Below are 17,164 nucleotides of genomic sequence, written 5' to 3' on the forward strand. Positions count from 1 at the left end.
GCTGCAGTCCATGGGATCGCAAAGAGTCAGACATGACTGAGCAACTGAACTGAACTGAACTGAACCAATCTGAATGGGTCTGCCTCTCCTTGACCTTTGTGTAAGGGGGCCAATTTAGAATTTCACCAGGGGAACTCCAGGGTCCTAAACCAATAGCAGAATATTTTGCAACTTAGTTTCTTTTAACTGTTAGAGGAACCCAAAGCAAGTTAAGACTCACTTTGCAGAAATTCATCACACTCAGTATTTTTTATTTGGCATGGCATCTGCTCCAAGAAACACTCCTCTGTTCCTATGAAGAAGAAATTAACTTTTTTTTTTCACTCTATGAAAAAGTCAATTAGAAAGCCTTCCTCACCCTTCAGGACCTGGTTTGACAGAGCTTCCATAGCCAGATGGCTAAACTAATGGACTCTTTAAAACTCTTAATGAGAGGTGTGGCAAAGTACCTTACATTTAGTTAGACAAGAGTACCTTTAACTTCATTATCATTAAATATTTACTATATGCACCATGGTCTTCGTGGCATTATCAGACACAACTTGTCTAAAAAGAATTCTTTCCCTGGGATGACATTGGGAGGAGCAATAAATGTGGACAAACATAAAAGTATTTGGGCTTTAAACATAAAATCATTTGGGCGGATTCTGACATTTTGAGCCATTCAGTCAATTCAAGAAGTGATTCTAAGATATGATTCATGGGTGGTCCTTCTCCATTACTCCTAGTTCCCCCAATCACTGTGGTACTTTGCAGCACCTGAATCTCATCAGGCTTAGTCGCCCAGGGCGAGGTCCCATGGACAAGACTTCAGAGCTGCAGGGCACCACTGCCTAACACCCCAGCCCCACCAATCTCTGTCTGGGTCCAAGGGTGGCACCACAGCAGCTGTATTTAGATGGTTTCCATACCAGATCCCAGGTGGATATGCCGTTAGCTAGTCCATTATATTAGAGAACGAAATGGCAACCCACTCCAATGTTCTTGCTTGGAGAATCCCAAGGCTGGAGGAGCCTGGTAGGCTGCCGTCTATGGGGTCGCACAGAGTCGGACACGACTAAAGCGACTTAGCAGCAGCAGCAGCAGTCCATCATATAACTATGGCGGTGGTGGTGGTGGTTTAGTGGCTAAGTCTTGTCGAACTCTTGCAACCCCATAGACTGTGTAGCCTACCAGGCTCCTCTGTCCATGGGATTTCCCGGGCAAGAATACTAGAGTGGGTTGCCATTTCCTTCTTTAGGGGATCGTCCACACTGAGGGATGGAACCAGGCTCTTGTGCATTGTAGGCCGATTCTTTACCGACTCTACCACCAGGTAAGCCCCCATGTAACTATGAAGAGAGGGCAAATATGCATTTCAAGGGCCCTGTATTTGAACTATGTATTTCAAAGATTAAGTGGCATTATTAAGGAAAAAGTAAGCCACGTTATAGCACAAATAGCTCTTTGTGTAAGGCTAGGGACTGTTACTGCAAGGGCAACTGTGTCTGCCAGGGAATTTCTAGGGAGGAACGCGAACCAGGATCCTAGAACTCAAATTTTATTGCTCTGAACTCCACACAGTCGGAAGTTTGCCTGGAGCGCTTGTCTGTGCCCAGAGAATCTCTGCCGGGAAGCCCAGGGGGTGTGCCTCCAGGCCGGGATAACAAGTGGCCCCGCGGGATCCCACCCGCTTCGCTCCGCTCTGCTCCCGCCCGGGTGGCCGGCCTGCGGGGGCCACAGCCCCGGCCGGGTGCCCGGCCCGCCGAGTTTTCGGTTTCCACTTTTCCTTCCCAGGCCTCGCCCACTTCCTTTCCCACCGGTCCCCGCCCGCCGCCGAGGCCCAGGGTCCCGCACCTCTGCAGGGTCCCACCCGCTCTCCCCCTACGGGGGACCCAAAGGAAGAGAATTCCTGTGGGTCCCAGGAGTGCCAAGAGTGCGCAGCGAGACGGGAAATTGCAAAAGTCCTCGGCCCTCTGCCCTCCCACGCGGCTTTCCCGTAACTCCCGCCCCTGGGCGCGCGCCCCGCAGCTGATTCATAGGCCGGGCGCGGGGCCGGCCCTGCACGTCCGCACCCGCGCTCGCTCGGGCCTCGCACCGCGGCTCGGCAGCCCCGCCGCCGACGACTCGGCCCGGCTCGCGGAGCCCTCGGGCCGCGGGGTGAGTACCCGACCGCGCGCCCCGCTCGCCTCCGCGCGCGCCGCCTCCCTCCGTGGATTCTCCGCCGGCCCTTCCTTGCCGTCTGGACGCGGCCCGGAGTTGAGCCCCCCGCTCCCCTACTCGGTGCCCCGAGGCCTCGCGTTTGCTTGGGCTGGGGGGTTCGCTCTGCCCCGAGAAGGCGTTTCGAGGGGTCCTCGCCTGTGACCCGCGGCTGGGTGCGTAACTACTCATTCTTGCCAGAGCTCACGCCGCTGGGGTCGCCACGACGGTGCCCACCCTGCGTTTACGGTCCCCATCCCACCGCGTCCTTCGCAAGGCAGTTGAGGGATATTTGTGGGGTTAAAATTCCCACTTGACCCACTTTTGCCTCGCTCCCAGCACCCCGAAGTTAATTGGGAGTTAAATTGCGGTCTCCAGCCTTCCCTCACGCTCGTTTAACGCCTACCTGACGGTCATACCTCTCTCGGTCGGCGACCTCCCTCCAGCTCCCTCTACACCTGGAAGCGGGAGGCGCTCAGACGCAGGTGCAGCCGAGAAAGTTCTGGGGATGCTGTGGTGCCTGGGGTAGGCGCCAAGCGAATGGAAGTAGCACCGAGTTGGCTGGTTGGGCGATGGAAGCCTTGTATTTGTAACCGCGCCGCCTCTCACCCTTTTACAGACAGCCCTTTCCTAGGCAAAAAGCACGGAGGGGTTCAGTCACTTGTCCAAGACCATAGAGCTGGCTTCGGTGGCGGTGACGTCGCGGAGCACCGAGAGCCCGTTCTTGACAGTCCTTGGCCCGCTCGTGCCTCCATCCGTCCTGCTTGCTTGTCCTGTGGCCGGAGGCACAGTACTCAGTGCCACCGAGCCTGGGTGCCTGGTAACTGACAAGCTTGAAGGCTCTGAACAAGTTGATTCTCCAACCCAAGAGGGATCGATGTAGTTAGAGGCTATGACAGAACTGAACGCGGAGTATTTAATTTGAGCTAGAAGGAAAGAAGCCGTGGGTCATAGTTTCAAGTCTAAACTGACTTTAGGACTTGGGTCAAGTTAACTTACGGCCTCAGCCTCTGTTTCCTCCTCTACAAAATAATAATTGTTCACACTAATTATGGAGCAGGCACTAAGTATTGTACATAACGCTAGAATGATTTAAGCTTCACCACTGAGGTGGGTAACTGTTTTCACATTATGATTTTATCAGTGAGAAAACTGAGGTCCAGAGAAGTTAAGCAACTTGTCTGTGGTCACACAGCTAGCAAGTGACAGAGTCAGGATTTGGCTTTGCAGGCTGCCTGTAACCACTGTCTGTGTCTCAAACTTCAGGACCCTTTGTGGAGTGCCCCCTGCCAACCCCCCATGTATGGTGCTTCATTATTGTAGCACTCTTTCCTGAGAGTGCTTTGCCTCTCTCCTGAGCTGCTTTAATTGCACTCAGAGACCCTTGAATCTGAAGGGCACCAAATGGTCATACCAGGGATTTCCAGACTTAGCTGTGCCTCAGAATTATTCTCGGAGTCTTTAAAAGCACTGGACACCAGCCTCAGTTACCTGCTCAGAATCTTCAAGAGCATGCTGAGTTTGGCACCTCTGCTGATAGCTTTCAGTGTTGTTGAATGCCTCCAGTGGCAGGGAGCTCACCACCTAACATTTCATTGTTGGATAGGGCTAATTCTCAGCTGTAACTTGCCTCCTTGTGGTACCTGTTCTGCCTCCTGTTGTCTCAGCAGATGTGCCTAAACCTTCTGTATCGGCGGCCACCTTGAGAGGAAACGGCTGTCTTAGGTGCCCAGTGAGGACTGGAGCCACACTGGGTTTTTCCTTCTACCTCTTTAACCTGAGGGACTGGGGACACCTGCAGTGGTGCCCAGAGGTGTTTCAAAGTCTCTGTTGTTTTTTGTACCCCATTTGTCCTGAAAAAGGAACCAAATCAGGAAAACGATCATGGTTCTGAAAGAGGTGGTACTGTGATTTGACAAGAGGAAAGAGTGTGTTTTGCTTGTGGAAATATTGTAGGCTCGGCAGAAGGAAAGCTGAACAAGTGTCATCTTGCTCACTTTACAGGAACACTGAGCCCTGGCCCTGCTTTCCCTGGGGAAGTCCTCTTTGACTGAAAAAAAAATATATGAAATGGGGAAATATGAGACAGATGAGAAATTCCCCTCCTTCCAAGCAGGATTCCTCGTAGCTCTGTAGCACAGATTTCTTTTACAGCAGCTGTGTCCTTGTGTTCACAACCTTCTATTGGTTTTCAGCAGTGATTTACTCCAGTTTATCTGTTTTATTTTTTATGTTTTAAAAATAATACAAATAATAAATGAATATATATATGAAGATAGGAAAAAAAATGTAGACCTATCTTTGTCACTCCTATTCTCACTCAGAAGAGGGAAATTTCAGGTTGGTACCTATTATTCCAAGACCTTTTTTTCTTTTGTATACGTTTGCATAATATATGTATATGTGGTGGTTTAGTCGCTAAGTCATGTGTGACTCTTCGGACTCGATGGACTGTAGCCTGCCAGGCTCCTCTGTCCATGAGATTCTTCAGACAAGAATACTGGAGTGGGTTGCCATTTCCTTCTCCAATATGTATATATAATATGTTTTAATAAATGTGAATGAGATCTTACTGTCATTGTGCAGCTTACTTTTTCACCCCCAAGTCTTAGACCTCTATCATGTCTGTATGTACCTTTTTTATTAATGGCTACATTCTAAAGTAATAATATTTATTCTTATTTCTAATTATGTTAACTGGAGATATTTATTCACCCTTTCCCTTACTGATGGACATCGAAGTTAATTTAAATTATTCAGCATTAGCAACAGTGCTTCAGGGAAAATTGGGCATTCACTTTTGTGCTTAAGCCTGAGTGTAATATCCTAGGAGAGAGATTTGTGAATCAAACAGTTTATCCAATTTTCAATTTGATAAATAAAACTCTTCAAATTGCACAGCTGACCCACCCCCGGTACTATTAATAATTTAAACTCAGCACATGAGAATTTGTTTTCCTCATCCTTCCTAACTGGAGAAGGCAATGGCACCCCACTCCAGTACTCTTGCCTGGCAAATCCCATGGACGGAGGAGCCTGGTAGGCTGCAGTCCATGGGGTTGCTAAGAGCCGGACACGACTGAAGTGACTTAGCAGCAGCAGCAGCATCCTTCCTAACACCGGGTATTATCCTTTTTTATTTAAATTTTCAAATCTGGTGAATGAGTGAAACTCAGTAAGACATTTTAATTTGCATTTTGCTCGTTACTGTTGCAGTTTAATATCTAAATATTTATGGATTGTGTGTTTCTTCTGTGAATTACCTGTGCATGTCCTTTGCTCACTTTTCTGTAGAGTTGTTCTCTCTTATTTCTGTTTACTGCAGAAGCTCTACAGGTATTCATTTTCTAATCTGTTGTCTCTTATAAGGAAGGAAGGAAGGGAAGTCGCTCAGTCGTGTCCGACTCTTTGCGACCTCGTGGACTGTAGCCTACCAGGCTCCTCCGTCCATGGGATTCTCCAGGCAAGAATACTGGAGTGGTTTGCCATTTCCTTCTCCAGTTGTCTCTTATAGATGATGCAAATATTTCTTCTAGTGTAATGCTCCTTTTCCCAAATTTTTTTATTGTAGTAAAATACATAATATAAGATTTACCATTTTAACTGTTTTTAAGTATGCTGCTGCTGCTGCTAAGTCGCTTCAGTCGTGTCTGACTCTGTGTGACCCCATAGACAGCAGCCCACCAGGCTGCGCCATCCCTAGGATTCTCCAGGCAAGAACACTGGAGTGGGTTGCCATTGCCTTCTCCAATGCAGAAAAGTGAAAAGTGAAAGTGAAGTTGCTCGGTCATGTCTGACTCTTCGTGACACCATGGACTGTAGCCTACCAGGCTCCTCCGTCCATAGGATTTTCCAGGCAAGAGTACTTGAGTGGGTTGCCATTGCCTTCTCTGTTTAAGTACACAGGTCTGCGTTATTAAGGACGTTCATATTGTTGTGCAAGCATTACCACCATCCATCTCCAGAACTCTTTATCTTGCAAAACTGAAATGCTGTACCCATTAAATGATAACTCCCCATTCCTCTCTCTCCCTAGCCCCTCACAGCCATAATTCTACTTTCTGTCTCTATGAATACTCCAGGTACCTCATAAAAATGGAGGAGTCATATCGTCTTTGCGTTTTTGTAACTGGCTTATTTCACTTAGCAAAATGTCCTCAAGGCTCATCCCTATTGTAGAACGTATCAGAATGTCCTTCTTTTTTAAGGCCGAATAATATTCTACTGTTTGTATATACCATATTTTGCTTATTCATTCATAATGCTTTTATTTTTAATTATCTTTTGCTGTACAGAAGTTTTATTTATTTATTTTTAAATGTATTTATTTTATTTTTGTCCATGCTGGGTCTACGTTGCTGCATGGGCTTTTCTCCAGTTGTGGAGGGTGGGGGCTATTCTTCCTTGCTGTGTGCAGGCTTTTCATTGTGGTGGCTTCTCTTCTGGCAGAGCACGTGTTTCAGTAGTTGCAGCTCTTGGGCTCTGGAACACAGGTTCAGTAGTTATGATACATGGGCTTAATTGCTTCGCTGCATGTGAGCGCTTTCCAGACCAGAAATGGAACCAGTGTCCCCTGCATTGGCATGTGGACTCCCATCCACTGTGCCACTAGGGAAGTCCTGCAAGGAAGTTTTAGATGTTTGTGTAATTGACTCTGCAATCTAATGACTTACGTGCTTTGTCTAGGTTAGAAAGACCTTTTTCACCTAAAAATTATTTCTAAGCTTTTATTTTTTTCTAATACTATTATTACTTTGGTTTTACATGTAGCTTTTTAAAATACCAAATTTTTGTATTAAGATGAAAGGTAAAATGTCACAACTTTTTCCTTAAGTTTTAAGCAATTGATCCACTGAGGTTCCAAGTGCTCCCTTCTGTCTGACTCTTCCCGCACTGCAATTTGAAAAGATATATGTACCCCTAGTTCATTGCAGCATTATTTATAATAGTCAAGGTATGGAAGCAACCTAAATGCTCATCAATAGATAAATGGATAAAGGAGATGTGGCACATATACACAATGGAATATTACTCCTGGTATGCAACATGGTTATTCAGTATTTCAATACATTTCTAAATGATCACCATTATTAAGTCTAGTTATCTGTCACCAAAGATATTACATTATTATTGACTGTATTCACCATAAGGTACATTTCATATCTGTGACTCATTTATTTTGTAACAGAAAGTTTGTATGTCTTAATTTCCCTCATCTATTTCTCTCCTCTTCCCACTCCCTCCCCTCTGGCAACCACCTGTTTGTTTTCTGTATCTGTGACTTTGTTTCTGTTTATAAATTACCTATGTTCATTTTTTAGATTCCATATAAAAGTGAAATCATATAGTATTTGTCTTTCTCTGACTTGTTTTCACTTACAATAATCTGTAGCTCCGTTCATGTTATTGCAAATTCCAAGATTTAATTCTTATGGCTGAGTAATATTCCATTGTGTAAATGTGCTAGGGGTACATATATATTTTCAAATTAGTATTTTTGTTTTTTTCATATAAATACTCAGAAATTAATTTGCTTCTTCATAGCAGGCTTCCCTGATAGCTCAGATGGTAAAGAGTCTGCCTGCAATGCAGGAGACCCAGGTTTGATCCCTGGATAAGGAAGATCCCCTGGAGAAGGGCATGGAAACCCACTCCATTATTCTTGCCTGGAGAATCCCATGGACAGAGGAGCCTGGTGGGCTACAGTCCATGAGGTTGCAAAGAGTTGGACGTGGCTGAGCGACTAACACTTTCACTTTCATGGTAGTGCTAATTTTTAATTTTTTGACTAACTGTCAAGCTCTTTTCCATAGTGGCTGCACCAATTTACATTCCATCAACGATTCAAGAGGTTATGTATACTTGTAACTGATTCACTTTGTTGTAGGGCAGAAACCAATACAACATTGTAATCAAGTATCCTCCAATTAAAGCTAAAATTAAAAAAAAAAAAAAAAGATGCAAGAGGTCCCGTTTTCTCCACATTCTCATCAGCATTTGCATTCTTACAGTTGTGAGGTGATACCCTGTTATAATTTTGTTTGTATTTCCCTGATGTTTAGTGATGTTGATCATCTTTTTCTGTGCCTGTTGGCCATCTGTATGTCTTCTTTGGAAAAATGTCTACTCAGGCTCTCCGCCCATTTTTTAACTGTGGTTGTTTTTTTTTTTTGATGTTGAATTGTATGAGTTCTCTGTTTATTCTAGTAAATTTAATGGTCTTGCATTTTTATCTTTGTTCATCTGGATTTTATTTTGTTGAAGGAAATGAAGCAATACCAATAATGATGAAACTAACATTAATTGGGCTTACTATGTGTATGATCTCATAATCTCATTTGATCCTCATGGTAATCCTATGAGGTAGGTTATTTAATCTTATTTCACAGAAAAGAAAATCAAAGCCCAGGTAGTTTAAGTAACTTGCCCATTGTGGTACAGTTAGTAAGTGCTGGAAAGGGGAGTGACTCTAAGTAGTCTTATGTCAGAGTACCTGTACATAACTATTACAGCGTCCTTCTCCCACACATGTCTGGGTTAGTACCATTTGGGGGAATAGTGTATTTTTTCAAATGAAGTATCACCTTTGGCATTTACCAAATGCCTGCATATTCTTTGGGTCCAGGTTTTGCAGTTCTTTGACTTCGCATACAACAGAGACTCACCTGTACTCCTAGCTGGAATCACAACTAATGTTGCTTTAAAAAAGCAAATGAGCAGTGTGTGAGTCAATTGAGCCTCATAACTGAGGACTGATCTTACAAAACTGGTAGAAACACCTACCTGAGTAGGTTTAGAGAGCTAAGGAGAAGTGCTTGCACCCTGGGCATACCTCTAGAGGAGGAAGGGATGGGGAAATTGGAGTGAAATTACCCTGTGGGTTATCAGCCCTACGCTGTAACAGTGGAGGCCCTTTCAAAGGCAGAGTGTTACTCGCTCAGTCGTGTCCGACTCTACGACCCCACGGACTTTAGTCCTCCAGACTCTCTGTTCATGGGATTCTCCAGGCAAGAATACTGGAGTGGGTTGCCATTCCCTTCTCCAGGGGATCTTCCCTACCCAGGGGTCGAACCTAGGTCTCCTGCATTGCAGACAGATTCTATACCATCTGAGCCACCAGGGAAGTCCATTCAAAGGCAGGGCTCTTTTAAAAACAGTAAGAAGAATGAAACCTGGAAAATGTGGGGATTCTCTAAGAAGTGAGCAACTGTTTGTTCTGCCACGTTGAACTCTTCCATAAGGTACACACACTGGGCACATGTCCTGTTTCAGCAGCTTCTTTCTTTAAAATAGTATTTGCATATAACATCATCAGGGCACCGAGCCAGTTTTGAAGAGGTTGGCAACACACCCATGTTCTTGGGAAGCAAGTGACTGATTAAGCTGCTTCTCATCGGGATTATATGCAGTGGGGAAAGTTCCCAGGAATAAATATTTCAGTAATGACCGAACAAGAAGTGCTGATGAAGAGGGACAGATTTTTCAAAATCCTGCTTTTACTACATATGTAGTATTTATACTGAGGGATGTTCAAAGGCCATCTTCTTTTTGCAAAGAGACAAGATTTGAATGAGAAGTTCTACAAAAAAGTGGGTGATTTTTCTTTTCTTTCCTCCCATTTTCTCCCCAGAGAAGGAATGTCAGTGAAAGACATGTATGAATGAGGCAACATTTGACAACAGAAAATGTAGATGGGCCTGAAAATGAATTTATTTTAATTAAAATTTAATGCAGAGAAGAAAGAATGCAAGAAAATTGGTACAAGTTTTTACTCATTAAATAGATATTGACTGGGTAGCAACTATATTCTGAAACTGTGATAGATAGTGGGGAATAAGATCCAGGCCTATCTTCAGGCAGCTCATAGCCTGGCTGGGAATAATGGAGATCTGAAAAATAGAAATAAAGAACAGATTTGGTCTATATCCATGAATCCTATAGTCCTAATGACAGGTACAAACTATATACTACAAACTTATCTACATAAAGTAGATAAGCAACAATGAATTACTGTGTAGCACAGAGAACTATATTCAATATCTTGTAATAGCCTATAATGGAAAATAATCTGACTGTGTGTGTGTGTGTGTGTGTGTGTGTGTGTGTGTGTGTGTGTGTGTGTGTGTGTGTGTGTGTGTAGCCAAATCGCTTGCTGTAGACCTGAAACTAATACAATATTGTAAATCAACTATACTCCAATTTTAGAACACTAGGAATTTTTTTTAAAAAAAGAAATAACATATTGCCGGGGGAAGGATGGGGAGGGGAAGGGATAGTTAGGGAGCTGGGGATGGACATGTACACACTGCTCCATTTAAAATGGATAACCAACAAGGACCTACCATAATAGCACAGGAAACTGCTCAATGTTAGGTGGCAGCCTGGATGGGAGGGAAGTTTAGGGGAGAATGGATACATGTACGTGTATGGCTGAGTCCCTTCCCTGTTCACCTGAAACTGTCAAAACATTGTTGATTGCCCATACCCCAATACAAAATAAAAAACTTTTTAAAAAGAGAGAGAGAACAGATTTGAGCAAGGACAAAGTCATGCAGTTCAGGCAGGAAAGTATTTTTCTTGTGTGAATCCTGCCACCTCGTACTTCCCAGACTTCCTTTTCTCATTGAAAATTGGATGCAGCCATGTTCCTCTCTCACAGCTGTAGAGAGAGAAAGCCTGTTGAATGAATGGGAGGACTGGGGAATTATGCAGAACTTTGGAGGAAAAACCGAGCCCTGAGTGCCCATGGGAAGAACGTGCCAAGTGGCCGGCTGATGCTGAAGGACACACCAGCCCTCATCCTTGAGGTGATGTAGGAGAGCCTAGCCTAGTCCCAGATTTTTGTTTTGATCTGGTAAGGGAGCGTGGTGCACAGTGTGAAGTGCCCCAGAACTACAGGCTTGGACCGCTTTCTCTTTTCTGTCTGTTCTCCTCTTGGAGATCATCCAGTCCTGTGGCTTTATATGTGTGCACTAAAAACCCCTGGGTTTGTGCCCTTAGCCAGGACCCCTTCCATGGACTCCACACTGTGTAGCTAGCTGGCTATTTGACATTTCATTTGAATATCAAGTAAGTATCTCAAATTAAGATGTCACAAATTCAGTCCTTGATACAGCCCACTAAGTAATTCTTCTGCTTCTCTGTTACTGGTGATTCCATTTTCCAGGCATGCAGTCCAGAATTCTGAGAGCCATCCGTGGTGTCTCAGTTTGTCAACACCCCACACGTTCTGCCAGCTCTGTCTGTAAAATCTCTCCCTAATTTCATCACCCTTCCCACTGCCGCTGCCGTCCCTCCACCCCCAGGGTCTAAGCCAGCGTCAGTCTCCCATGGACCATGGCCTGAGCTTGCTCCTGCCACTCTTGCCCTGTTCAGTCTCTTCTCATTAAGGGTCCTTCCTGTGCAAGACCACATTACTCCTCTGTTTAAAACTCACCAGCAGCTCCCATCTCACTCAGAGTAGAAGCCAAAGTTTCTAAAGTGTTTCCCCTGCCTGCTCTCCCTTTCTGTGTGCCCTCTGATTTCTCCTGTCACTCACCTCCTTGCCGTCCAAGCCCCGGCTGTGTGTCGTTTCTTGACTATGCCCAGCGCTCAGCACCTCAGGACCTTTGCACAGCTCACCCCCTCACCTCCGGGCTTTTCACTCTGTTATGGGGGTCTCACAGGGAAGCAGCTGATGCACTCAGAATTGGATCACCTGAGGAAGATTGACGTAGGAAGGATGGAGGGGAACCACGTGGGCTGTGTGTCTAGTCACCTGGGGCCTTGGATAAGAGTCCCTGGTGTCTGTGTTTTTCCCACAGTGTCAGGCTCTGTGTCTACATGAAACCTGTTCACAGGGCATTTCCCAGAGGGGGCTCCACAGGAGGGAGGAGCTCCACAGGGCTCCCTGGGTGGTTCTCCCTCATGACTCCTGTTCTGCAGGTTTCGATAAACGTTATTGATAATTACCAGAAGATTTTCAGACAACAGCCAGGACTCCTAGTCCTTCTGCAAAATGTCCTGAGTGATCTGGAGCCTGCGGTATCTGGATGGTGGCTGCCTGGTCACAACACTGGACAAAACCACTTTGCTCTGCAGGCGGTGACCACTGGGTCACAGCTGCCACCTGTCCAGTGTGTTGTAAAACCATGCCTGTGAGAACTGATGAGAAGAAAACCAGGAGATGCGACAGCAGCTGGAGCTGAGGTCCCCAGCTTCACAACCAGCCATGTGTGAGATGGTGGCAAAGGGCAGGGCTTCAGACAGGACTGTCCTGGTGATTCTACCCAGACCATAGACATACATCCTTTGTAAACTACCGTATCTTCAATTCTGTTATGTGACAACCTGTGTTCTTTAGTTTCTGGTTACCCTTAACTGGTAGGTGGCCTCTAACTCCTAGTTTTAAGTTTCTTTGCCCCATGACTTGTTTAATTTTTGTGACTTGGTAAATATGAGACTCTACCTTTTAAGAAGCGTCTTAAATAGCCCTCTCATGTGGGGGACACAAGGCAGCATGCATCCTACCCCTGGAATTACCTGCTTTTGAATTGAGGGGATGAGCAAGGAAATAGCAACCCACTCCAGTATTCTTGCCTGGAGAATCCCATGGACAGAAGAGCCTGGCAAGCTACAGTTCATAGGGTCGCAAAGAGTTGGACACGATTGAAGTGACTTAGCATGCACGCTCTTCTCACCGTGGCAGCTCCTTGTGTTCCTTGTGTGATGTACGTGCTAGGAGGATGAGACCCTGTGCCGTAGACCAGGATTGGATGGATATTTAAATGCACAGTGAGTGTCAAAATCCCACTGTGGCATTTTCCTTTGCCTTCACTTTGGTTTTCAGCAGAAACTCTTTTCTCTTGAGTCAGTCTTCCCCCCGGCTTTGATATTCAGTTGTAGTAGGAACCCATCTGAAGTTGTCCATAGAGATTTCAGCATGGTGTGAATGCTGCTGCTGCTGCTGCTAAGTCGCTTCAGTCGTGTCTGACTCTGTGCGATCCCATAGATGGCAGCCCACCAGGCTCCACCATCCCTGGGATTTTCCAGGCAAGAGTACTGGAGTGGGGTGCCATTGCCTTCTCTGTGGTGTGAATGACCTGTTGTCAAAAGTTGAAGTAGCGGAAAGTGGTGCTTAAAGGATCAGGAAGAAAAGCTGTCGTTTGCAGACTTTTGCTCCTGTGTAAGCAGATCTGACCACTCCAGAGTAATTGAATGGTTTGGTTTACCCTCTTCCTGTCTTCACTATTGTTCCCATTTCTTCTAAAATGCTGTTTGAAGAAAACAAATGGACAATGTGGGCAGTGAAAATGGATGATCTGGTTCACGGAACATCTAGCTTTTGATGACCCTAAGCAGACTAGATGGAGGTAAAAGTTGACTTTGAATTTTTCTTTGCTTCTCTCTGTGATGAGTCAGAGTTTGCAGTAGAAAAGTGAAATTCAGTACTTCCCCTGACTAACGTGTTTATTATTTAATGAAGAACATATTAGCCTTCTTGAGACCATCCAGGCTTATTCTTTGTGCCCTCAGATCATACAACGGTCAGAGGACCTGATGAATCAGCAGAGCTCTTTTGGCCTGTAGTTCATAACCCTCTTGGAAGACAGGAGCACCGGAAATTCTCTTGAACATTGCCACCCTACATCTCCCCTTCAGAGACAGATGCTTGTTTCTCTCAGGTGACATTTTAAGGAGAGAGACAGGGAAGAGGGGAAATGACTCCCCTGCAAGGAATTAATTCGAATGGAGCTCTTCTGAGAGTGTGGCTGGGTTTTTCTGCTTTATCTTTCTTCACCAACTTTCCCTGGTGTGAAGAGATTGGTGACTCCATTACCTGTTGCCACACAACCTCAGCGTCCCATCTGGGAACAGCTTCCCTGGGCTGGGGCGTGACCGGCTGCTGGCTGACCTTGGCTGGCCCGGCTGGAACAGCGCAGGTGACTCACCTCTGTCTCCTGTGTTACTCATCCTCCTTTTGGGTCCAATGGAATAGCCCAGAAATGTACTTTTCATGCCAGAGGCGGAAACACAAAAGAGCAAGAGGAAATACATAAAGTCTTTTGAGGCCTAGGCTCCAAGAGGACACACCGTCACTTCTGCCTCATTTATGAGCTAGAGCAAGTCAGATGCAGCAGGAAAATCAGCTCATTGTGGGGTGCGGGTGGGAGAGGACTCCGAATTCAGTGACAAAGAGTGTGGATATAAGGAGGAAAGGAGAGTGGGAGCCATTCTAAAATTTACCTCTTTGTTTTTATTTGTGTGGCTGCATTGGGTCTTCGTTGCAACATGAGTGATCTTTGGTTGCGATGCGAGGGCTTCTCTAGTTGTGGTGCATGGGCTTAGTTGCCCCACCTCTTGTGGGATCTTAGTTCCCCTGACCAAGGATCTAACCCTCACCCCCTACATTGGAAGGAGGATTTTAACCACCAGGAAGTCCCAGAATAGAAGCCTTTAATGTCATTATCTTCCACAATAGGTTCAAAGAAACCTGCTCACATCTAAAATTAAATTTCTCTTCTTTGTAATTTATCTTTTTCAGGAAACGAGAACCTATGGCTCTCTTTGCAGTCTTGCAGACAGCATTCCTCTTGGCATTGCTGCCCTTGAGAACTTACCAAAGTGAAGGTAAGAAGTGGAAAGAACAGGAAAGAAAAGAAATCACATAGGAAAAAAAAAAGATAACTGGTGCTTTGGAGAAAATTGAGCAGGTCATTTTTCTTTGGGAATTACGTGGAATTGATGAGTGGCAGTGAGTAATTTAGTCTCCACCTTCCTGATCTTAATGGCTCATTTTAGTAAGCTACACCTTAACCCTGATTTCCTGGTCAGTGGAAACTTGTCAGTAGACTTAATCCCTCAGAATTTCATGATCAATATATGATCCGTTGCCATTGGCAGAGGAGTTCCTTCTGTACTTGGTGTGTAGAAATGGGTTACGTGATCAGAGTTAGAACAAGTTGAAATGTCCTACATTCATTGAGAGGCCGTTGCCTCCACAGTAATATGCTAAGTGCCGAAATGCTGTTTATGGCTAAAGAAATAGTATTTGTCTCTTAGCTACTTACCCAGTGAAGGTGTGTGTGTGTATGCTCAGTCACTTCAGTCGTGTCCAACTCTTTGTGACCCTAAGGACTATAGCCCACCATTCTCTGCTCTGGAGAATGGGATTTGTTATATAGTATACATTAAAATATAGTTAATATAAAATATACATACTATAGTATATGTAGTATAAATATATACATATTATATATAGCATAAGTATGTATGCTAGGAAATTATACTATATATATTTATTAAAGTACATATACTTTAATAAGTTTACTTTAGCATATACATATTAAAATAATACAATATATGATGAGAGTTTTTACCTTTAATGTTAATAGTTTTCTAGAATGTTTTTCTAGAAATAACATCATATGTTATGGCTGTAAGCTATCCCATCTTACGAATGGGCCACAGTTTGTTTCCTTGAGTGTGTTGGAGCCACATGGAGAAACTGGTGGGGAAAGTAGGAGAGCCTGTGACTAAGTCTATGGCTGTATGGTTCTAAGCCCGCTCTTTCTGGCCACACTCCAATACTGTGTTCTCGAGAGCTGGGCCAAGAGCCCTGGGTCCTGGTTGGGTTCCGTGACCTTGGGAAAGTCACTCCCCTTTTTTAGCCTCAGTTTCCTCCTCTGAAAAACACTGGGACTGGACTGGACTGAATCACCTCCAAGGTCTCTCTGTCTCTCTGACTTTACCTTGGCATTTCCCACCATTTCCCAAGGATGTCCTAGCTTGCTTTCCACCCAGTTATTTCTGACTGCTGTCTAATCGAGTACCTGAGTCAAGCTCCTTTTTGGCTAAAGCATCACAAGGCAGCCTTCTAGAGCTTCCTGAAGCACTGGTGATATAGGGTAGGTGACTCACTAACTCAGTAATCAGTCACAGAGTGTCTACACTGGGACAGGGGTGTTACAGTCTTGATTTCAGCGAGATGAGTAAGACTTAGTGCCACCTTTGTTCAGCTCACAGTCTGCGGGGAGACAAACACCAAACAGACTATGAGCGCATGCTGTGATCAGGGTTGAAATATGGGGTGGGAAAAGCTGCAATGGGAAGAAGAGACCACCAGGAAGGACGAGTTATTAGTGAGAGGCTGCTGGTCAGGCAGGCACTTGAGATCGTGCCAGTGCTGTGCTGGATCTCTATCATTTGAGATCTGCTGTGGGTAAGACGTTGTGCCAGGTTCTGGGGACTAGAGTTCATTCCAAGATGCATAAGCCTCTGCCCTTCAGGAAATGTGAATCTAGAGTGAGACTGACAGCAACAGATGACCATACCATACAAGCAAGGTGAAATGGGGGCTAGGAAAGGTGGGCTGATTTTGTATGCATTCTGCTTCTCTACACAGTTATTAAAAATAATCCATCACCACCCCCCCATTCCATAAGGGTTCTGCCTTTTCATTTTCCTAAATCTCCCTTTAGTTCACTTCCTAAATCTCCCTTTGGTTCATAGGTTTAGGGAGAGGATGAATAGCAGCTGTTGCTTTCTACTGTCTTTAGAAAAAATTGAGACATTTTATTCACAAAGGAGATAAAACCTCTAATCAAATAATGATAGAGGATGACTGCCCTGTTGGGCTTTGAATGTTCAGTAATCCCAACTTATTCCATTTACCTTTGAGTAAATGGGGCCTGATAACTAATTCCCTCTGCCCAAACTTGTTAAGAATCAGAATGCCAATTTATTAAGTTTCAGTGGGGAGTAAAACATAGAAATATAACCGGGACTCAGCCTTTTGGTGCAAATCAACTCAGAAGACTAAATTATGCATTCTGAAGTGTCATCTTAGTGAAGTGAACTGGATATCTCAAAGGAATATTTCTTTTAAAATCTAGCATATTATATGGTTCTGAAAGTTATACATGTTTTCTGGAGAACATTTGCAAAGTACAGAAAAGCATAAAACAAGAAAATTAAAACCAACACGACATTGTAAGGTGATTATCCT

General features: G+C 44.7%; 1 protein-coding gene across 8 annotated transcripts in view; it reads left to right on the forward strand.

The window, feature by feature from the left end:
- Nucleotides 1–1,573: 1,573 nt before the first annotated feature.
- Nucleotides 1,574–17,164, forward strand: part of OSMR (oncostatin M receptor) — an 89,496-nt gene continuing 73,905 nt past the window's right edge. For 3 of the 8 annotated variants that reach the window (XM_081519307.1, XM_081519299.1, XM_081519302.1), the window contains exons 1-2: nt 1,574–2,139; nt 14,702–14,787. In XM_081519307.1, coding sequence (XP_081375433.1) covers nt 14,715–14,787 — 73 coding nt within the window. In that variant the 5' untranslated portion in view covers nt 1,574–2,139; nt 14,702–14,714. Of the gene's footprint in view, nt 2,355–14,701; nt 14,788–17,164 lie in introns of all 8 variants that reach the window. The other 5 variants (XM_081519301.1, XM_081519303.1, XM_081519304.1 and 2 more) reach the window with 4 other exon arrangements.

Source organism: Giraffa tippelskirchi, chromosome 8 (genome assembly GCF_054371585.1).
Source record: "Giraffa tippelskirchi isolate mGirTip1 chromosome 8, T2T-mGirTip1v1.2.pri, whole genome shotgun sequence".
NCBI classification, from domain to species: domain Eukaryota; kingdom Metazoa; phylum Chordata; class Mammalia; order Artiodactyla; family Giraffidae; genus Giraffa; species Giraffa tippelskirchi.